The sequence below is a fragment of the Erythrolamprus reginae genome, chromosome 3 (assembly GCF_031021105.1).
Source record: "Erythrolamprus reginae isolate rEryReg1 chromosome 3, rEryReg1.hap1, whole genome shotgun sequence".
Taxonomy (NCBI): domain Eukaryota; kingdom Metazoa; phylum Chordata; class Lepidosauria; order Squamata; family Dipsadidae; genus Erythrolamprus; species Erythrolamprus reginae.
Window position 1 is genome coordinate 37994188 of NC_091952.1, and position 23398 is coordinate 38017585.

At 40.8% G+C, this 23398-nt stretch overlaps 1 protein-coding gene across 1 annotated transcript in view; it reads left to right on the top strand.

Annotated features, from left to right (window-relative positions):
• The window catches only part of DLGAP4 (DLG associated protein 4), a 401980-nt gene that overhangs the window by 209699 nt on the left and 168883 nt on the right, over nucleotides 1-23398 (top strand). Inside the window, exon 2 of the mRNA XM_070744825.1 lies at nucleotides 17862-18910. Coding sequence (XP_070600926.1) covers nucleotides 17957-18910 — 954 coding nt within the window. The 5' untranslated portion in view covers nucleotides 17862-17956. The remainder of the gene's footprint in view (nucleotides 1-17861; nucleotides 18911-23398) is intronic.

Here is a 23398-nt window from a genome sequence, read left to right on the forward strand (position 1 = left end):
ACAAGATCATATGCTGCAACGTCCTGCCTGTCAGCAGTTACTTCAGCTTCAACCACAACAACACAAGAGCACACAGCAGATTTAAACTTAATTTTAACTGCTCCAAACTTGACTGTAAAAAATATGACTTCAGTAACCGAGTTGTCGAAGCGTGGAACTCATTACCGGACTCCATAGTGTCATCCCCAAACCTCCAACACTTTACCCTTGGATTATCCACGGTTGACCTATCCAGATTCCTAAGAGGTCAGTAAGGGGCGAGTACAAGTGCACTAGAGTGCCTTCTGTCCCCTGTCCTATTGCTCTCCTATATTCTCCTATACCTTTCTTCTTTTCCTATATCTCTTCGATTCTTTCATTGATATGTTCTATTCCTATAACTTCTCTTCTATTCTTTCTTAAATATATTTTACTATGAGTATATCCTCTATAACCTTCATCATGTATTTTACTGTGTATACCCACTAAAACCCTCATTGTGTATTGGACAAAATCAATCAATAGATAAAATAAATATTTTGGCCAATCTCACTGGTGGTTGATGCCATCTGTAAAACATTTTGTCTATATCCTTTTTATAAGCGCCCAACACCATCAATTTGTAATCACCAAAAATAAGCAAGTCCAGGAAACCATTGGCCATTTCTTTATCAGAATTTTGCCCTGAATTTCAGAGATGTAATTTTTGGAGTGATTGAGACAGAGTGCTACAAAACTGGAATCTGGGGAATGCACGGATCTTGTAGGTAGCTCATCCCTGAAACAAAGGTAAATACACTAAAGCTTTTAAGAGGCAGTCATCCTACAGCATTCCTGAGGTCATAGGTGAACTAATACAGTTGGAAGGGAAGATTCTTACAAAGAAACTTGGTATTCTGTAGAAATCCCACTCACTGAAACCTTCTCAAAACCCCCAATGAATCTTGCTCTACTAATTACACAGTTCGCTGCTCTATTAATTCCATAGTTCACTGACAATTAATCCAAGCAGAGAAAATCTGCATTATTCCCCCTGCTAATTTGCATTCAATCTGATAACAGAGAATTTGCTTTCAGAATTACTTCAAAAAGCCAATGAATTTGGGAGGCGATTAAATGTGATGTTTTTGCACTTAGTTAAAAGTGGCAAGGAGAGCGCAGAATCCCCTCTCTAGAACTCTGTAATCCCCATGGCTTCCCACATATCCATTAAATCCCAACCAAACACACCAAGTGCTAATTCCTTTAATTGAGGGGGGGGGGGTTCAGTAGCAGTGCTAAGTCAAAACCTTTGGGAAATGTATTTTTCCACTGTGGAGAAATTTGGAGGCATAACCTTCATAATTTTACTGTCAACAGATTTTATGGAGAATTTTAAAAGTGTATTAACTCAGTTCCAAGTTTGGGTATCTATGCATCACCTATTTCATATAGAAGAGTTCTCTATTTGAACAACTCTCCAGTCCCAATTATTTTCAAGATGAAGAATTGTTGAAAGAGATGACAATATATTTGAAATTGCTCAGACCATTGGACTGAATAGTGCCTACCAATCACCTAACCACATGGTTCTTCTTCACAGTCACATTAAAATTATTTCCTTCCATGCTTGAGTCAGGAGGAAAGTATATATCAGCTTAAATCGTATTGTTTCCTCAGTCTAATTTTACTGCACTTCAGCAACAATGCTTGGCAGAGTTGTTGCTTCTCATAGTTTAACAGTTCCTCACATCACAGAAAAATCTCAGAATAATGAGATTCCTAATTATTTCCTTCCCAACAGTTTGTTTGTTTGTTTATTTATTTATTTATTTATTCATTTATTCATTCATTCATTCATTTATTAGATTTGTATGCCGCCCCTCTCCGTAGACTCGGGGTGGCTCACAACACAATAAAAACAATTCCTGACAAATATAATAATTTACAATTTAAAATAGTTTAAAAAAAACCATTTTTAAGCAAACATACCTACAAACATACCATACATAAATTATATAGGCCCGGGGGAGATATCTCAGTTCCCCCATGCATGATGACAAAGGTGGGTTTTAAGGAGTTTGCGAAAGGCAAGGAGGGTAGGGGCAGTTCTAATCTCTGGGGGGAGCTGGTTCCAGAGAGTCGGGGCCGCCACAGAGAATGCTCTTCCCCTGGGGCCCGCCAACCGACATTGTTTAGTTGACGGGACCCGGAGAAGGCCCACTCTGTGCGACCTAATCGGTCGCTGGGATTCGTGCAGCAGAAGGCGGTCTCGGAGATATTCTGGTCCGATGCAATAGCAATAACATATAGACTTATATACCACTTCATAATGGTTTTATAGCCCTCTCTAAGCAATTTACAGAATCAGCATATTGCTGCCAACAATGTGGGTCCTTGTTTTACCCACCTCGGAAAGATGGAAGGCTGAGTCAACCTTGAGTTGGTGGTGAGATTTGAACTGCTGAACTACAGATAGCAGTTAGCTGGAGTAGCCTGCAGTACTGCACTCTTACCACTGCGCCACCCCAGCTTAGTTGCTCTCCTGAATGTCTACCAGCACAAGGTTGGGACCTTTACTTTTTAATTATTTAGTAATTCAGTCTTAATTTGTTTTTTATTGCATGTTTCTGTCAGAGAAATAATGTCGTATACGTATGTCCAATACAAAATTTGCATGAGTGAGCTGAGTTGCACAGAGAAAATAAAGAGCCTCAAATTGGAGAGCTTTCATTACTATTGCCTTTCTGAATCTTTCTTTCCTTTCTACTTCTTTAAACCAGTTCCTCCATAACTCGGTATCCATTCAGCAAAGAACCATTTTTCCCTCCTACCCTATTCCACCTTTGTGACTATATGTTTGCACTATACATTCCATATAGTCTTAGTCTTCGGAGAGGGGTGGCATACAAATCTAATTTATTATTATTATTATTATTATTATTATTGTTATTGTTATTATTGTTGTTGTTATTGTTGTTGTTGTTGTTGTTATTATTATTATTATTATTATGTTGCAATATATCATGTACAAAATTCAACTAGCAAGATTTCTGGATGATAGATTTATTAGATCTAAAATCAACTGTGTCCTGTTAATATATTTCTAACTATGTTATATCTTTACAATAATTTAATGTTAATTGAAGATGTGGGGGAACCCACCCTTCGGAGACCTTGGAGAGGGGCGGCATGCAAGTCTAATAAATAATAATAATAATAACAGCAACAACAACAACAACAACAACAACCTTGGTCCCTTTATGATCTCTGGACTTCAACTCCCGGAATTCCTGAGCCAGCCATGGACTTGAAGCCTACAAATCATAAAAGGACCATTGTTCCTCAGCCCTGGTTAATTGGAATCAACCCTCTGGGAAGCCATCTTAGCTAAATAGTGTAGGGCAACCTTCTCTGGGTGATGTGCTCCAGAATTCTTAACTGACAGCTTTCCCGGAAAGCAAAGAAACTGTAGTCTCATATTTATTAAAGTTCATTGCAAAATCAAAACCGGAAGTACATACAAAAGACTGATTCAGCTGGATTCAATAACTTATTTATAAACATAATACTGTATATATATATATTTACAATACCACAAATAGAATTCTTCTTCAATCAGTTACAGGTAAACACAACCAGGAGGGTTAGTTTCATTTCAGCAGAGCAGACAAACACAGAGAGTACAAACTGGAGAGTACAGAGTGGACCTGAGCCACACTCAGCCTTTTTCAATTCAATTTCGATTCTCCTTGCCTGTTTATCTCCCATTGGCTGATTTAGTTGCTATGCCTATTAATTGGCTAACTTTGTTAACAGTTCATGAATATCTTAACAATCTTGATGAAGTCTGGAATATAGGATACTAGAGTATACCACGTTGCACTATGTATTAATACACATAATGTATACATAATTTGGTTTACCTCATGATTTGGTTTATCACATTATGACTGATATTCTGAAACGTTAAGTGGTGAGAATTTCCAAAAGTGAAAACATTAACATTTGGCAGACACAATTTTTCATTGACTTGTGCCACAAGTGGTGATGCCTCTCGTTTGGAGTTTTTCTCTTACATCAGGTTCTCGCTGAATTCTAAGCCACATTCTGATTAATTCCCTCCTTAATTCCCTCTTTCCCTGTGTTCTCTCTTTCCTTTCTAACATCCCGTGGACAGATCATTATGTGTTTGGAGAGAGTGCTAGTGCCCACAGTTCCTACGGCCTTTCATAAATGGAAGCAGGCATTAGCAGTGATGAGTAGAACAGGAGAGGAGGCTGCTTAAATGAACAATTGCACACTGATTGTATTATAACGGTGAATGCCAAACGTTTGGAGGCAAAATGTAGAAGCTAAAAAAGATTACATATACACATACACATACACACACACACATACATATACATACTCCCTTGTGGGGTGCCTCAGGGGTCGGTCCTCTCCCCCCTACTGTTCAATATCTACATGAAACTGCTAGGTGAGATCATCCAGGGGCATGGGGTGAGGTATCATCAGTATGTGGATGATACCCAGTTGTACAATCTCCACCCCATGTCCAGTCAACAAAGCAGTGGAAGTGATGTGCCGGTGCCTGGAGGCTGTTGGGGTTTGGATGGGTGTCAACAGACTCAAACTCAAACCGGATAAGACGGAGTGGCTGTGGGTCCTGTCTCCCAGGGACAATTCCATCTGTCCGTCCATAACCCTGGGGGGGGGGGAATTATTGACCCCCTCAGAGAGGGTCTGCAACTTGGGCGTCCTCCTCGATCTACAGCTCACATTAGAGAAACATCTTTCAGCTGTGGCGAGGGGGGTGTTTGCCCAGGTTCGCCTGGTGCACCAGTTGCGGCCCTATCTGGACTGGGACTCACTGCTCATCACCTTGAGGTTTGACTACTGTAATGCTCTCTACATGGGGCTACCTTTGAAAAGTGTTCGGAAACTTCAGATCGTGCAGAATGCAGCTGCGAGAGCAATCATGGGCTTCCCAAGGTATGCCCATGTTACACCAACACTCCGCAGTCTGCCTTGGTTGCCGATCAATTTCCGGTCACAATTCAAAGTGTTGGTTATGACCTATAAAGCCCTTCATGGCATCGGACCAGAATACCTCGGGGACCGCCTTCTGCCGCACAAATCCCAGCGACCGGTTAGGTCCCACAGAGTTGGCCTTCTCTGGGTCCCATCAACTAAACAATGTGGTTTGGCAGGACCCAGGAGAAAAGCCTTCTCTGTGGCGGCCCCGACCCTCTGGAACCAGCTCCCCCCGGAAATTAGAACTGCCCCCACCCTCCTTGCCTTTCGTAAAGTTCTTAAGACCCATCTCTGCCGTCAGGCATGGGGGAACTGAGACATCTCCCCCGGGCCTATACAGTTTATACATGGTATGTTTGTGTGTATGTTTGCTTTTAATAATGGGGTTTTTAGCATTTTTTAAATTATTAGATTTGTTGTTACATTGTTCTTGTTATTGTTGTGAGCCGCCCCGAGTCTATGGAGAGGAGCGGCATACAAATCTAATTAATAATAATAATAATAATAATAATAATAATAATAATAATAATAATTACACGTGTGTGTGTGTGTAACTAATATATTTTTGCTGATAGTAAAAAGAAAGGGAGACTATTTCAAGCTATTTTGCTCTCATCAGCTAGCCTTATCCAGCTTGTACCAGGGAAGAGTTGATATACCCAAATATAGGAGCAAGCATACTGCTTCTTTCTGCCTCTTGGCCCTTTCAGGGATCATATCTAAGGCAGCTAAATTTTTATAACCAACAAACGATATTCTATATGTGTAACATATTTATTTGTTTGTTTGTTTTATTTATCTGTCAATCAAGTATAGGATAGTAGTTTATATAAACATAACATAGAAAGTAATGATAAAAGAAGACAATAGGACAGTAGGCACGATGGTGCACATTTTGCTGAAAATGAAAAGGAAAGGAGAGTAGTATAGATGTATTTCAAGCTATTTTGCTCTCATCAGCTAGCCTTATCCTTACCAGGATTGTAAGGCAGTAGCTTTAATGGGGGGAGGGGTGCATGACTTCAACTATTGTTTATGGACCCTGAAAAGTTTGTAAACTCTAAGGATCATGCACCCTGGGTGAGCAAACAGGAGGGAATTAATCAAAGTTTAGGAAGTTCAACAAAAGCTGGGTATTCTAATGGATTGTGTGTTGAGTGTGAAGCTAAAAGTTTATTTCCTGAATAGCTGCTGATTGCAAGGTGTGTGTCCCCAAAACTGCTGATTGCCTATTGTGATGATCCTGCTGAATAAACAGAGACTGTGAGAGAAGTATAAGGAACAATGTCTCCAGGGGGCAAACTCACTAAGCAAGTAAAAGGCAAAGAGGAGTTCACCTTGGGAATTCAGTGGAGAAATATAACCATTTTCTCTTCCTCTAAGACTCAAATCCTTGACTAATGTGAGAACTCTAGACAAAGGAGGAGGAGGAGGAGGAGGAGGGAGGGGGGAGGGGAAGAGGAAATAACAACAACAACAACAACAACTTTTCTTTTAAGAATTAAAAGTAAAAATTAATGAATGCTCTTGTAATTTGCAATGTTAGTGGCATCCTGTCGGAAAAAAACCCCAGAAGCTAAGGGCATTTCATATTGCAATCAGAGGATTGGAGCAGAGAGTTGCTACATTTTATTTGGTGAGAAAATATGAAGCAGTTCACAACAGAAAAGGAAAATGGACAACACTCCATAAGGAAGAGAGACAAATAACCCGCATAACAATAAAATAAAATAAAATAGTTTTTAAAAAACAGCAGCAAAATAAACAGCCCACAGTTTCTAAAATCTACTGCAGGAGTGTTCTACTCATCACAAACCTCTTCCTAAGGCTCTTTAGAATAACCAAAGTTTAATGACTTTAGAAAAAAATCAGTGGTGGGTTTTTAGGTTTTAGGAGTCATGATAGCACAGAGGTTAGTGCAATCACAGAATAACAGAGCTGAAAGGGATCTTGGACTTCTTGTAGTCCAAACCCCTGTTCAGCCAGGAAACCCCCACTGCAGATAAATAGTTGCCGAATCTCTTCTTAAACTTGCTCAACATATGGAGGCAAATAGTTATGGCCAGTTATGTCCCACAGTCGGCCTTCTCAATGTCGTCTGGCGGGATCTAGAGGATGAGCCCTCTCTGTGGTGGCCCCGGCCCTTTGGAATGAATTCCCTCCACAGATACATATTGCCCCCTCCCTCCTGGCCTTTCGCAAAGCTTTGAAGACTCATCTCTGCCAGTGGGCATGGAGGCCGTGAGTATTGAGATCTACGTCCAGATTAGGTGAATGTGGATGTTTGCATGGGATAAATGGGGTTTTAAAATCTTTTAGTTTTTGTAGTATTTTAATATTAGATTTCTATACATTTGTATTATACTGTATTTATCATGTTGTATTCTACACTGAGTTAGTTGAGAAGGGTAGCATAGAAATCTAACAAACAAACAAAATCCTACAGGCTGTCTATGGAACTGGCTTCATCCCATCACATCAGTCCATTACATCAGTCAAGCAAAGAAGGTACATTGCAGACCCCATCAGTTAAAGAACTCTGACTTGCAGGGTAGGAAGACAGCCTTCTCTGCTGTTACCCCTTGCCCCGTGGAATATTCTCACTCTCCCGGCCTTCAAATAGGGATGAAAACATGGCTCTGAAGCCTTGTTTGAAGCGCCCAAGGGAGTATGCAGTCTTGGAGTTAATTGGTGCCATGGAGAGTCTTCCCTTCGCCTTTACCAGCTAATTTTTAATAGGATTTAATTATTCTTGTTTCCTTATTTTTTATTTTTTTTAAAAGGTTTTACAGTTTTTAATTCTAACATTTTAACTCTTTAATTCTAATTTTATATATAATGCTTTTCATATTTTGATGTTTGATGTTGTAAACCACCCAGAGTCTTTCTTTAAGGAAGATGGGTGCTTCAGAAATATAAAACATAAATAAATAAAATTGGTACATAATCCATAGTTTTTACCTCCAGCTCAACAGAATACTGTACTTTATTACATTCAAGACATCTTTGTACATCTGTGCCATCACCCCCTCCCTGTCTGTTGGTAGATTGACTAGAGAGGCAGATGTGTTGCCTTCCTCTAACAAGATATCAGTAATGTACACCAGGATTCCATGCTTATCCATAACCAAGTTATGGAAGAAAGAGCTCTTGATGTACCAGCAACACGTTAAGAGTAGAGCTACCAACAAACCTCCTACTGGGACTTAGTAATGAGACTCCTGAGATGAAATTAGGGACCAACTGCAAAAGTTTCCTGTCATCTCTTTCCTGCAAATGAGCTATAACCCTTCCCCGAGGGGTTTCTGCCTCCATCTACACAGACAAACTCTACTATAATGACTTACACAAACAAATTCTTCCAAAACAGAATTGATACGCAAATCTCACTCATATAGGATGTCAACAATATGCAAGCAACATTCAGGTTGGCACCAAATGAAGCACCCAAGCAACTCACAATACTTGTCCTTCCATTACTTTCCCCAAATAATCACAAATCTGATAGATTCATCACTTAGCTGTGTACTCTCACATTAGAGAGATGTGTACTATCAGCTGTGTACTCTCACATCCTTCACCTAGGTAAAAACAAAAACCTTAGACAGTCTTACAGACTGGGAGGAACCTCACTTAGCAGTAGTGACTGTGAAAGAGATATTGGAATCTTGTTGGATAACCAACTAAATATGAGCCAGCAATGTGCAGCAGTGGCTAAAAAAGCCAACACAATCTTAAACAGCATCAACAGGGGGATACATTCCAAGACTAGGGAGGTATTAATACCACTCTACAATGTCCTAGTCAGACCACACCTGGATTATTGCATTCAGTTCTGGCCACCACACTTCAAAAGAGACATAAAAACTCTGGAAAGGGTACAGAAAAGAGCAACCAAAATGATAAGGGGACTAGAAACCAAGACATACTAAGGGAGGTTGCAGGAACTGGGCATGGATAATCTAGTGAAAAGAAGGGCCAGGGGGGACCTGATAGCAGTATACAAGTACTTGAGGGGTTGCCACAGAGAGGAGGGGGTCACACTATTTTCCAGAGCACCACAGGGCAAGATGAGAACAATGGATGGAAGCTGATCAAGGAGAGATTCAGCCTGGAAATAAGGAAGAACTTCCTGATGGTCAGAGTGATCAACCAGTGGAACAGCCTGCCAGCGGAGGTTTTGAATGCCCCGACTCAACATTTTCAAGAGGAAATTGGACTATCATCTGGCTGGGGAGGTGTAGGATTTCCTACTGGGGCAGGGGGTTGGACTTGATGACCTGTAGAGTCCCTTTCAACTTTAATTAATTAATTAAGTGTGCCTGTGTGTAATATGTATGTGCACATGTGGCATATATACATAGAATTAAGTAGTATATTTTGGATGTTCAGTAATAGTAAATAGATAGGGAAATTGTATCTCTTGGAGGCGAGGAGAGGCCAGGCACCCTAACCCAAATCCTTGACGTGAGTGAGGTCAAGTTGGCCACCTTTAATCCAGTCACATGACCTTTAAGCCAGCCCCTGGTCACATGATCATCAAGCCACTCCTGCCTGGTCATATGACCAGCAAACCACACCCACAAAATAAGCCACGCCCACAGCATGGTAGTAAAAATTTTTGCAGCCCTTCACTCTTCAAGACCAACACAGAGAGAATCACCTTCAGAAACAGCCTTTTGGCAAAGGGTGGAAATTTAACAACCGGCTTGCCCGGGGTCAGGTCGGCCATTGCAGGAGGTTCATCCCACATGTGTGGTTAGAGGTAGGCAAAGTTGGCTCGTCTATGATTTGTGGACTTCAATTCCCAGAACTCCTGAGCCAATCATGCTAGCACAGGAATTCTGGGAATTGAAGTCCACATGTCATAGAAGACACAACTTTGCCTATCCCTGAGCTAGAGGATGGAGATTGGCCGCACTTCCCATGGCAGCCAAATAACCCTGGATGAACTGGTTGTTATATTATTTGAATCCCACCACCGGGATAGGGGATAAAGTGCTTGAAGTGCTTGCTAGTCATATTGGCACCCAACTGAAAAAGAAAAGAAAGTTGTTGCCTAGAAATAGTTGGTGATCAGGGGAAATTATCCCTGCAATTCTCAACACTTGCATCAAAACTTGCTTCAAAGTATTGAAAGCTTTACATCCATCAGGGGTTTTTTTTTTCCTCTTTAGTTTTATTCTGCCTCTCCCACTTTATGGAAGAATAGCACTTGAAAGGGGGGAAAAAGTCCATATTTAATTTCATGAATTGTGAGAAACTGGTATTCTGTAACAAAAAGATTACCAGATCTTTTTGCCAAGACCAGAATAAATATTGACACAGAATCCAAGGGGCTGAAGCGGAAAATTGAAGATAATAGGAATTTTTTTTTCAATTATCTCTGGCCTTGGGGGGTTCAGAGACACCCAAAGCACTAGCAAGGATTGAAATACAAGCCAGTAAATTCATTTTCCCCTCCATGCTGCCTAGTGTACTCACTCATACAATGAATTCTAGTGTGAGTGTATGGAAACAGCTGAAGCATACAAGCTGAGCAACCTGAAGAAAGTGTTAATTGGAATAGAAAAATAAGGGTGAGAGCCAAGCTGGCAGCTCACACTTTTCTTCAGCCTTTTACTCTTGAGGAGGTTCTGTTATTTGGTCCTCAGTGTGTTATCAAGCCAATTTAGATGACTTTTCACCAAATTTAGAGATGCTGCGGCAAGTATGAACTTTGGAATATTTTTCCTGCAGAGAACTAGCTTAATGCATTTCTCAACAAATCAATCCCTATGTTGTGGTTAGCTCTGGCCCAGCTCCTGCCCCAAGGACTGTGGATGTGGGGGAGACATCCACATGCTGCAGGCCTGTTTTGCCCCCCCCCCCAGTGGAATCTGCTGATGAAGGCTCCTCTGACCAAGAAGACATGAGTGATAGGGAGGAGGAGAGTGTGGCAGACAGCTCAGAAGGAGAGCAATTATCTAGCTCCTCCTTGGATTCAGAACAAGAGTTAATGATACAGCCATGCATGCGGAGAGCGATGCATAGGCAACAACAACTGAGAGATTATTATCAAAGAAAATGAGGCCAACTGTGGTTGGGTGGGGCTGTGGTAATTAGTGAGGCTGCTATAAATAGCAGCCTGTGGGTTTGCCCATTGTGGAGGATTATCTGATCATTTTGTTTCGTGACTGCTTTACTGACTTTGACCTTTTGTGTGCTGATTTTTCCCCGCTTTGAAACTAAACCAGGGCAAAGTGTGTTTCACTTTGTGAAAGAAGAAGGACTGTGAATTGCCTCACAGTTGCAAGCTAAGTAACACAGAACTGATAAGGGACTTGTACAAATTACCAGTTTGTTTGGAGACGAGTGCTCTTTGCTATACCAAAAGAGGGCTTAGGTTAAGTGAATTTTCATTATAAAGAACATTGTTTTGAATTTTCAAACGTGTGTGTGTCTGAAATTTATACCTGTGAATTTTTGAGAGGATTCTACCAGAGAGCCCGACAGAACACCCTAGGGCAGGGGTAGGGAGAATTGGCTCTTCTATGACATGTGGACTTCAACTCCCAGAATTCCTGAGCTAGCATGATTGACTCAGGAATTCTGGGAGTTGAATTCCACAAGTCATAGAAGAGCCAACATTGCCTACCCCTGCCCTAGAACATACAGCTATATGGAGGCAAAGGGAACAAGGAATCTTGCAACTCCAGCAATTCCTTGCCATTAGCCATCAAGTATGTGTTGGTGACTAAGCAGGATGCCTGTGGAAGAGATGACCTACCTTTCATTTACAAATTAAAAGAATAAACATAGCAATAACAAGTTTGAATTGGTGGTGAAATCCATTTTTACTACCGGTTCTGTGGGCGTGGCTTAGTGGGTGCGGCAGGGGAAAGATACTGCAAAATCCCCATTCCCTCCCCACTCCTGGGAGAAAGATATTGCAAAATCTCCATTCCCACCCCACTCTGAAGCTATCCAAAGTTTGTATTTGCTGGTTTTCCGGACTATTCACTATTTCCGCTACCAGTTTTCTAGAACCTGTCAAAACCTGCTGGATTTAACCCCAAGTTTGATTGATCTCTTCCTCATCTTTCTGCAAAGAAGAAAATAAAAACACAAAGAAAACCAGAGAAAATTGCAAATTTGAAAGAATGTTAGCTGCAGTACTCTATTAAATGTTTTGCATTCTGGAACTCCTTTGAGCTGTAACTATAGAAAAGAAGTCTTTAGTATTTTAATTGCTTTTCTGCTTGATTTATAACTTGTAAGCCACCCAGAGTCACTTTATAGGGAATATGGGTGGCATACAATTTTAATAAATAAATAAAAGAATAAACTCTGAGCCCCAACTAAAACCCCAATTGAACCACTCCTTATATGTTGATTGATAGAATAGATTATTGGACCACCAAGGAAAAAAAACAGAAATGAAGTAATCTTAACACACCCTAAAATGAGGGATAAAAACAAAGACTTCTTTTGAAGGGAAAATGCATTCAGGAAATTGAAAATCTGATATTTGAGACAATCATGATTCATGACAATAATCATTTCTAAAATTCCCAAGTACCTTGGTAGCAAGGTAAGAAAGTGCTTTGGTATCACATACTACCAATTCCACCCAAAAAAAGTTGCCTTAGGTCCACTGCCTAACATGGCATTGCCAGTGCTCCTCAAAGATTCCATCTTTTGTCCATTCCAGGATTTCCAATAAGCCTTCTTTTAAGCACTTCCTAAAAATGATTTTTGCAAAGACCTAGCCTAGCCTCAGCTTGTTATAGCTTGTACTTCCTGTTACATTCCTGATACAGCATTTCTTAACCATGTCTTTCATCCTGTGCTGATCAAGGTTTATTCCTGTGTTCATTTTAGATATTGGATTTTTTTTTTCTCAAATTCATTTCCCTTGGGAAGCTCAGTTTAAAGATGATAGCTGCTTCTGGATAAAACTCCCTTTTCTACCCAGTCATGCAACTCAATTGGACAGGCTCTCAGGAATTTTAATGCATTGTGTTACAAACTCACGCATAAGGGAATATTTCTTTCCTCATTTTACAGCATGTTGGCCCATAGCAAGGTCAGCCTCACTAGATTCTCTTTTGCAGTTACATGTTCTTTGTCAGCTCCAGGGGGAAAGCACTTATTCAGGTTTCAAAATATGGTGTGTGTGTGTGTGTGTGTGTGTAGTGTACAGAGAAAGAGAGAGAGAGTGAGATTCAGATTTTTTTCAAAAAAAATATTTTCCCAGCCTAGGGAGTTCCAAAATGAAGAACATTGACAAATATGCTTTATTGCTACATTATTTGAACAGAAAGAGGGTTTATAAAGAAGAAAATGCTAACTTTGTCACATATTTATTTTATTGGTTTCATTTATAGCCAACTGTAAATTTATCCAACACTTGAGGTTGTTTATAGCAATTTAAATGCAAGTAATAAAACAAAATAAAAATAATGCAACTGCATTCAATATATATCCCATAGATTACACATTCCATAGGAGCCATATGGAAGAAAATATTCCCTGGTGTGCTGGAAAAGTGAGGTTTTGGCAACTGAAGGTAGTCTTCGAGGATTGTGTCAACCCATTGTACCATTGTACTCTGTACCAATGTACTCTGGGACTATGAACTTGCCCAATAAATGGGCAAGTTCATAGTCCCAGAGATGACACTTCTGATTGTCAGTCTCTAAGCCATTTAGAGTCAGTATCTTAAACTGCGCCTAAATAAGTAGTATAGTAATACACTTTGCATAAGCATCAGTTCTATGACGCTTTGGTACCCAGTAAAATACTCCTCGACTGAAGAGCTATACTGCAACTGAGCAAGTGTGGATAGGAGAAGACTGAAAAAGGCTTCCTTGCTCTTATCTATTGAGATATCCAAAATTAACTCATCAGTATTTCCATGTGCAAATACTAGAATGTAAATGAAGAGAAGATATTACTCATGATCCTACCAGGGGTGGGCTGCTGCCCGGACGAGGGGAAACACAGTGGGGTAGCGAAAATGGAGCTCCACCCCAGAGTACCCAATTTACATTGAAAGATGTTGAAAGAAAATGCAGGGCGTCCTGCATAAGTCACGCCCACAGTGTGGTAGTAAAAATTTTGGTAGCCCTTCACTGGATCCTACCCTAATGGATGCTAACATCTGAGTCATATCGACTGCATATAAGCATAGGTTTGCCAAGAATTATCAAATTAGAGCAGAAAATTCTGCTCTAAAGCAGATTAAGTCAGATACAGTCTATAATCACTTTATTGTGCATCCATTGTTCAAGTGACAGTGACTCTAACAATATCTATTTAAATGCTTTCGTAGAAAAAACAGTAGGGGAAAAAATCAGATAGCCTACACATTCAGTCAAAGAATTGGCATCACAAAATCCCCTAAATATTGTTAAATAATCTACCCAGCATGGATAATGATAAAAAGAAGGACACCTGCAGTTCAAGAATACCTGAAAGTGTACCTATTATCCATTGCTATTGTAAAGGACGGTAAGAGATACGGTACTTTATTGCTAAAGGGAACTCCAGCCTAATTTATGATCATGAGATTATCCAATGCTTTGTAATCCATCTTCCATACTTCTATTGCCAGGCAAGAAACAAAATCATAAATTTGTCTGGCTCAGAGAGACTTTTAGAAATAGCTATCTGATAACTTCAGTGAGCCAAGGAGAAAATAACGATGCAGGTAGTCTTTCTTGTTCTTCTTTGTTTCTTTCTTAGATTTATCCTTTCAGGTGCAATTCCCAAGTGATATCAGAAAAGCTAACCCAGTGAACAGATCTAGCCCACTCTTAAAAGTTCTGAGTTTTTAAAAAGTTAGTTCAATCTTATTTATTTTATTTTAATTTGTTTATTTTAGTTTGCCAAGCCTGTAGGAAAAAACAATTATAAGCATGAATGTAACATATAAATCTGTTAGTATAAACAGGTAAAGTATATGCATAAGAAATGAGCATGAATAAATGGGAACAGTAGGACAGGAACAGTAGGCACACTGGTGCACTTATGTACCTCCTTTTACAGGAATAATGTGAGGTCCATAGTGGAAATTTTAAAGTTGAAGCTGTGAGGGTTTGAGGATGTAACCACAGAGTTGGGTAGTGCATTCCAGGCATTGACCACTCTGAAGTTGTATTTACTGCAATTGAGTTTGAAGCGGTTTACTTTGAGTTTATATCTATTGTTTGCCCACGTATTATTGCAGCTGAAGCTAAAGTAGTCATTGACAGGACATTGTAACAGATAATTTTGGTACTAAGCTTAGGTCAGACCATAAGCGGCATAGTTCTAAGTTGTCCAGGTCAAAAATTTCAAGTATGGTAGTATAAGGTATTCTATTTTTTTAATTAATACTTTTATTGATTTTTATAATATAAAACACACACACAACATATGACATATAACATGTGCTCAGTGGTATTCTATTGAGAGCAGAGGAGTGGGGTACTCTTTTTGTGAAATACCTCTGGACTCGCTCAATTATATTAATGTCCATTATATAGTGTCGGTTCCAGGCAGATGAGCTGTGTTCGAGAATTGGTCTGGCAAAGGTTTTGTAGTAGCGTGAGTGCTCACATTTTTGATTCTGTGCGAACCTGTAGGTAAATTACAGAAATCCCACCTCTGGATCCAACTGCTTACTCCATGGTGCCATTCATATCAATGCAAACACCCACTTACAATCTTATCAATGCAATTGCAGTGAATTGGACATGAATTCACAGCTGTTTGCTTCTCAACCTTGGAGTGGCTGGCATATAGTAGGAGCCAGCCAAAAGCAGTTGGCATGCCAATACAAATGCAGATAAAAACAGCTTTATTTGGATGTTTCTATAAGCAGAGTCCTTCTCGAGATTTAAACGTTTCATACTGCAGTGATTAAAACTATGATACAAGAATGTTCAAGTTTGCAAAATTAAGCATGAAACATTATCTGTTAACCTTATTGTTGTCAGGAATATTTAAATATTATTTATATTTATTTTTTTTACAATGTAATGGTCTAAATCTTTTTTAGCACCACTGATTTCACTTTGAAAAACTGAATTAAATCTACATGCTTTATCCAATCTGGGTCAGTCAACAGGACCAGATGATGAGTCTTATATATTTTCAGACTCGTGCTGGAGCCCCTTTTTAGGGAACTTATTTTTATCAGAATGTGTGCTTTGGACACATGCATAGTATTTATGGGACCCTATTTGTGTCTTTTTAATTGTTCACTGGGGGGTTGATGGTCAGCTATTAAGTAATTGACTGTTGTTTCTTTGTGCCGTCAAGTCCTCCACTCACCAGATAAGCTGGTGATAAATCAGCATTCCTGGTGACTGACAAGGGGCCTGTGTCAGCAAACCAAATAGCATCTGAGAAATAAATCTATTTCCACGCCTGTGCTTCACGCAGGGCTCAATTTATTAACAAAGCCATGTCTGGATTCGACTTGAATCATATATACCACTTCCCCCCACCCCATTCCTCTATCACTACCAAACTGTGTCAGGCCAACCTTTGACTTCACATAATGATTTTGGGCCTGACAGCCTGTTTCTCAGACTTCAGTTATTTCCCCAACTATTTTTGTACCTGTTTCGCCAACAATCTTCGTGGCTGCAAAATTGAATATATGTCCTTGTTCATTGCAATGGGATGCTACCAATGAATTTGGCTCTCTTCATTGTGTTCTTGCTGTCATCTAGATAACTTACTCTTCCTCTGTCTTACATAGTCCATATAAACCAAGTAGATAGGTAGGTAGGTAGGTAGGTAGGTAGGTAGGTAGGTAGATAGATAGATAGATAGATAGATAGATAGATAGATAGATAGATAGATAGATAGATTAGATAGATAGGATAGATAGATAGATAGATAGATAGATAGATAGATAGATAGATAGATAGATGATAGGTAGGTAGGTAGGTAGGTAGGTAGGTAGGTAGATAGATAGATAGATAGATTAGATAGATAGATAGATAGATAGATAGATAGATAGATAGATAGATAGATAGATAGATAGATAGATAGATAGATAGATAGATAGATAGATTAGATAGACAGACAGACAGACAGACAGTCAGATAAATAAATAAATAAATAAATAGTCACAGGTAAGGAATCTAGTACCTTACATTAGAAATATCTCCCACCTCCAAGCAATCTAGTCAATGCATGATTTTTCATACGGTAACCTCTAAATGATGCGCGATGCCCACTTACAGATTTCAGAAACTGTGTTTTACTGCTTCTGAAATGTTTTTGATATATAGTCTGCATTCTTTAGTTTTAATTTGATATAAATCAAACTACTGAAAGAGGATTTTTCATACCTCTTCACCGATATATTTCTTTATAATGAACAATGATGGGGTAGATTAATTTTTGCCAATTCATGCCAAACCAAAGCTGCTTTCCATTTCTAAGTTTCTATACAGCAATTTTCAAGTACAACATGTGAAATATTTCATTTATTTGGTTCCATAGCTTTATATATCTTGTTGCAAATGGTAAATTTTTATTCTCCCAGTTAATTAAGGTAAATTCATATTATATCAGAACAATCACAAATATAATAATAAAGGTAGGATAGAAATATTCTGAATTTTCTAAATGTGGTCAACTATGCCGGAAATTCTTTTGAGTTGCCCAGGAAATGAAGCAGACACCCTAGTGAGATTTTCAAAGAGGAGTGGATTGTCAAATGCAATAACTTAAATCATTGTCCTATTTGAATTGAGGTCTCTTGAATGATTATTTCAATCACACTTTTGTAGATGTGCTTATTAGTGATTTCTGTAGATAGATTCTGAGACCATATTTTTCCATCTTTTAATCACTCTTTCTGTATCTTTTTTTGACTTTAGAAAAATTTCCCAGTCAAGCTACAGTAACAAGGAACAGAGTGGATATATCCTCCGTGCCATCTTACAGAAGCAATGCTCTAGGATACCTCAGCACCATGAAGGGGTTAGGAGATAACCGAAGCCGCCATCTATCTGATAACCTGGACTCTCCTCAAGACTCGCTCTATGCCACTCAAGATAGGAATCCTTATCTTCTTAGTCCCACAGATTCCTATTCAATGGACCCTCGTTTTCCAACACCCAACTCTCTCAACAGTGACTGCCTCCTTCCACTCAACAACCAGATTTCTAACAGCAGTACATTTCCACGTATTCATTACAACTCTCACTTTGAAGTTCCAGATGAAAACCCCTTTCCAAGTCATGCCCAAGCCACCAAAATCAACAGACTCCCTGCCAACCTATTAGACCAATTTGAAAAACAACTGCCAATCCACAGGGATGGTTTTAGCACCCTCCAGTTCCAGAGAAGTTCAGATGCCAAACATCGGAATGAAAACCCCGGGAGAATACGGCACTTGGTTCACTCAGTCCAAAAACTTTTTGCTAAATCACAGTCCTTAGAAGGTGCTTCTAAAGGCAGTGTGAATGGCAAGAAAGGCACCGATGACTCAAAGCCAAACCGGAGAAGTAAGAGTAAAGATCGTGCAAAAACAACCGAGACTAAACGCAGGACGAGATCCAACATATCGGGCTGGTGGAGCTCAGATGACAATCTGGACAGTGACACCTGCAACTATCGTAACCCTATGGGCCTCATGACCCTTGGCAGGCAGCCTGATCACAGCCAGCCTAAATACTTTATGCATGCTTACAACACAATCAGTGAACATATGCTGAAATCCTCCAAGAGCAATAATGACCTCAAGATCACCACCTGCACCAACATCCCCATCAACAGTGAGTCAAACTACATCAAAAGGGGGTCCTGGTCAACACTCACACTCAGCCATGCCAGAGAAATGTGCCAAAAGGCTTCAGCTACCATCGACAGAGCGCTGTTGAAATCTAAATCCTGCCATCAAGATTTAGCGTATCAGTACTTGCAGGTGGGTGCCATGCTTGAGATTTTCTTGCAATCATGTGAATGTTGGATAAAGAGCATTTGACTCAGTTTAGCTACAGATAGCACCATAGCCTAAAACTATTGTCTTGGTTATATCTTATGCTAACCTCAGAAAGAGCAGTCTAGGTCGCAATGGCTTGGCAATGTGATTGGGCCAATGCTTAGTCCAAAATACAGCCACTACAAGACCTAATCGACTATTCCTGTTTCTTGTCCTTCTCCTATAGCAGTGATGGCACCTATGGCTTTGGTGCTACAGGTGACATGTGGATCCATATCTGCTGGCATGTGAGCTGTTGCCCTAGCTCAGCTCCAACATGCATGTGTGTGTCAGCCAGCTGATTTTTGGTTCACACAGAGGCTCTAAGAGAGCATTTTTGGCTTCTAGGGAGCCTCCAGGGGGATGGGGGAGGGAGTTTTTTGGAGCCTGGGGAGGGTGAAACACGAGCCTACTGGGCCCACCATAAATTGGGAAACAGACCATTCCCGGTCTCCAGAGGGTCTCCAAGGAATACCTTCCCATGCATTGAAATATGGGTGTGGGCACTCACACATGCGTGATGCGCACCCACACTCTTTCGGCACCCAAGGAAAAAAAGGTTCGCCATCACTGCCCTACAATGGAATGAAACTGCAAGGGAGTAGATTTAGATTAGATATCAGAAAAAACTTTCTAACGGTAAGGGTGTTAAACTGGTGGAACAGTCTGCCACAGGAGGTGGTGAGCTCGCCTTCACTGTAGGTCTTCAAACAGAGACTGGAGAGTCATCTTTCTGTGATAGTTTAGTGAATCCTGCATTGAGCAGGAGGTTGGACCGAATCCGAATGACCCTGGAGGTCCCTTCCAACTCTATGATTCTAGCATTCTAGGATACTAGGATTGTAGGATTCCATGATTCTATGATTCCATGACTCTATGATTCTATAGGAAGCCTCATTGCCTGGGTGATTTACCAGCACCTGCCTTTTCTTTTTTGGGAGGGGATTGTTCCCTTCTCATTAAACCTATAATCATTCATCCCTTTACTTTCCAGATATTTGCACTGCTTATGAATTACAGAATTATGGCTGTGGGCACTCCCGCTCTTTCTCCTAAGACCAATGCCATCACTCATGGGCCGTGGCCCACACCCACGCCTGGTTACTGAAGGAGGGAAAAGTCACAATACATTGTGTGACAATGCTACGCCGACGCATGTTTGACACCCATGCCTTAAGCACTAAAACCTTAGAGTGACATTGTAGCTTTCTGTCCGGGGGTGGAAAATCAAAGGGACAATGTTTCCACCCAGCCTGAGCAAAAACTAAGAGTCCCCACAAGGACAGGTCAAGATTGAATGAGCATGACCTTTTGGAGTTGAGAAGAGTTCATTGATTTAATAGGCCATTGTTGGATCAATCACAAGATTGTTTTAAAAACAGCAGTTGCTGATCAGCAGAGAATCTAGCAAGTGTCTAGGGCAGTGACCGGGCACCGGAAGGAGGGGAAGTGCCAGGCACTGCAGTCAATTGAAACTGGGGCTGCTACTAGAGTGAAACAAAGAAGTAGAGATCGTCTGCTCTGAAGGGTTTAAAAGGTTAGGTTAGAAAAGAGCAGTTTTGAACTGAAGCTGTAAATGTTTGTGTGGGATGCATTTGCCGGCTGGGAGAGGGAGGAGGAGATGCTCAGCCATTTCTGCACTCTGGAAGCAATGGTTTCTACTATCAGTAGGCCTAGCAGAAAGTGTGGATCTGCTTTATGAAGTTGGAGTTGGTATGGTGTATATTTCTAGGATCCTAACAAACTAATTAATTCATTATATGCAGGGGTGGGCAGCAGGCAGGACGGGGTGGAACACAGTTCCACCAGTGGAAATTTATTTATTTATTTATTGGATTTGTATTCCACCCCTCTCCAAGGACTCGGGGCAGCTCACAACATAAATGTAGCTGTGTGCCCAATTCCAGCTGACCATCCCACCCTCCCATCCTCCTTCTCCTCCTCGGAAAGAGGCAGGGAGACCAGCAGTGGCAGGAGTTGCAGAGGGCCATTTCCTCCCCCATCTTCTCTCAACAGCTGTTACCCAGCCTGAGAAAGGGAGTGACTCAGGAAGTAGAGTGCAGGAAAGGCGAAGCGCATTGTCACACCAAGAGCAACACTGATGAGGTTGTAAGTTGAGGACTTAACAATTGCCTTGAACGATGATATCGTTCAAGCCACTCCCACCTGGTCACATGGCCAGCAAGCCACTCCTACCCAATCACATGATCATCAAACTACTCCCACAAAATAAGCCACACCCACAGTGTGGCAGTAAAACATTTGGCTGCCCATTACTGATTATATGTACTTCTCAATTCCAGACTTTTCTCTGTTCTTACTTAGTTAAAAATAAAGCTTGATAGGAAAACATTATTGCAGACTAACATATTAAGCATCATGGAAAGGCTTTTTATTCTGACCTATTGGATCAATATAGCTATTTTTGCTATTATTATTGAACAAATATCTGCATGTTAAGCATATGTTGGACAATCCAGTAAAATATATAATATACGAAGGCTAATTTGGCTGGGTGTCCTGTTTAAAATAATGGAGTAGGTCTGAGACACTGAATAATTCAAACCCTTTTGACATCAAGATTTGTCCCCAGGACTCTGGCTTTATATTATCCCTGTGATTTACTCTGTCTTATCCTGCTATTTTCTGTACTGCAAAACACCTACTATATCCAGAAAATAGTGAAGAGAATCAGAACAATTCATCACATTGTACTAGGCACAGTTGTATGTCCTGGCTCTCCATACACTTAATCTTTATTCAGGAGTTGGCTTACTCCACAGCAGGTTCACAGACAAAACTAGGAAAGATTTGTTTTTTTTATTGTCGACGGGAAAAAGAAATCTTTAAACAAAAGATTTGCCAGCTGCAGTGTATACAGATATCAAGGCTTATATAGAGGTCTATCTATCTTTATTAGGTTTCTTTTATTCCCATGTTGGCATTGTGTTGTTATCTTGGGAGACTTCTGATTTATATTGATATGGTCCTCTCCTCTGGCCTGAAAATTTCAGGTTCTGGTCTCACCATCTTGCTTCCTTCTAGACCTCCTTCCCAACTAGCATACAAAATTTGGGGCAGGGACATAGTCTGCTGCCTCCCAAGAATGGCCAACATCTGGGTGATCTTTGTAATGAATTGAATATTGCAAACTATTTCTCTTGCGTTGAGATTCCAAAATACATTTTATTTCACTCCCTAAATGGCCAAGAGGGAATGGTAGTTTTAGAAAATAATATATTTTCCATTGTCTGGAAATTGCAAGAAAAATGCCAAGAGACTTGATTGGTGCAATTTCAGGAAATGGTCCAAAAGTCTCTAGACATTTCGGCTTCTATGTGTAGAGATCTATCTATCTATCTGTCTGTCTGTCTGTCTGTCTGTCTGTCTGTCTGTCTGTCTGTCTGTCTGTCTGTCTGCCTACCTACCTACCTACCTACCTACCTACCTACCTAGTCCAATACACAATGATCTCATGAAAGAGAAAAATCTGGTAGAAAGCCAAACCTGATAGCCAGTAGCAATGGGGGGACCAGAATGGCTCGCGCTCGAGGGAGGCTGAGGCGGCAGGAGCGGTGGCAGGCAGCAATAGCGGATTTCGATGCTTATGACGACCAGGCCTATAGTAGCTTCGGGGGCGGCCGCGGGTGAGACGGGCTGAGACGGGCGACCGGGAAACGTAGGGGACGGGCGTTCTGCCGGCCAGAGGAGGGATAGATATACTTCGCCCGGGCACCGGGGCTTGAGGAGAGACATGGGCGAGGTGGGAGGGAGCGACGCGGGAAGCGGGAATTGTGAGGGGGAAAGGGGACCAGCCGAGCGGATTCGTGGCCAAGACCGGTGTGTCTTTGGATGAGGAGCGAGCAACCTCTGCAGAGACCGAAAGGTTAAAAATGCGAGGCAAAAGCGGGAAAATCCTTCGGTTTTTTAAAGTTGATGAACGAGGGCGGGTGGGTTGAAAGAGGAGGAGGGTCCTGAGAAGGAATGCTTGGTATTACATCTAGGAGAAACGAGGACCATGGTCTTTAACAGATTTAGTCTTTTTAACAGTCGCTTTCATTGTGGATTAGTCGCCGCCCGACAAAAAAGGTAAATTAACGAGGGTGTGAAGGCAGTCTTGATCTACTAACCCAGCGCCTCCAGTTGGGTGTGCTTTCAACTCCCCCAATCGCCAGCTGAGGTGTCTGTGCTTGATGGAAAGACTTAATGAACTAAATCTGCATAGTCTGGAGGACAGAAGAGAAAGGGGGGGACATGATCGAAACATTTAAATATGTTAAAGGATTAAATAAACTTCGGGAGTGTTTTTAATAGGAAAATGAACACAAGAACAAGGGGGCACAATCTGAGGTTAGTTGGGATAAAGATCAGAAGTACAGTGAGAAAATATTCTTTGTGCCCTTGGAGGCTGAGACTACTCATTTCCCAGCA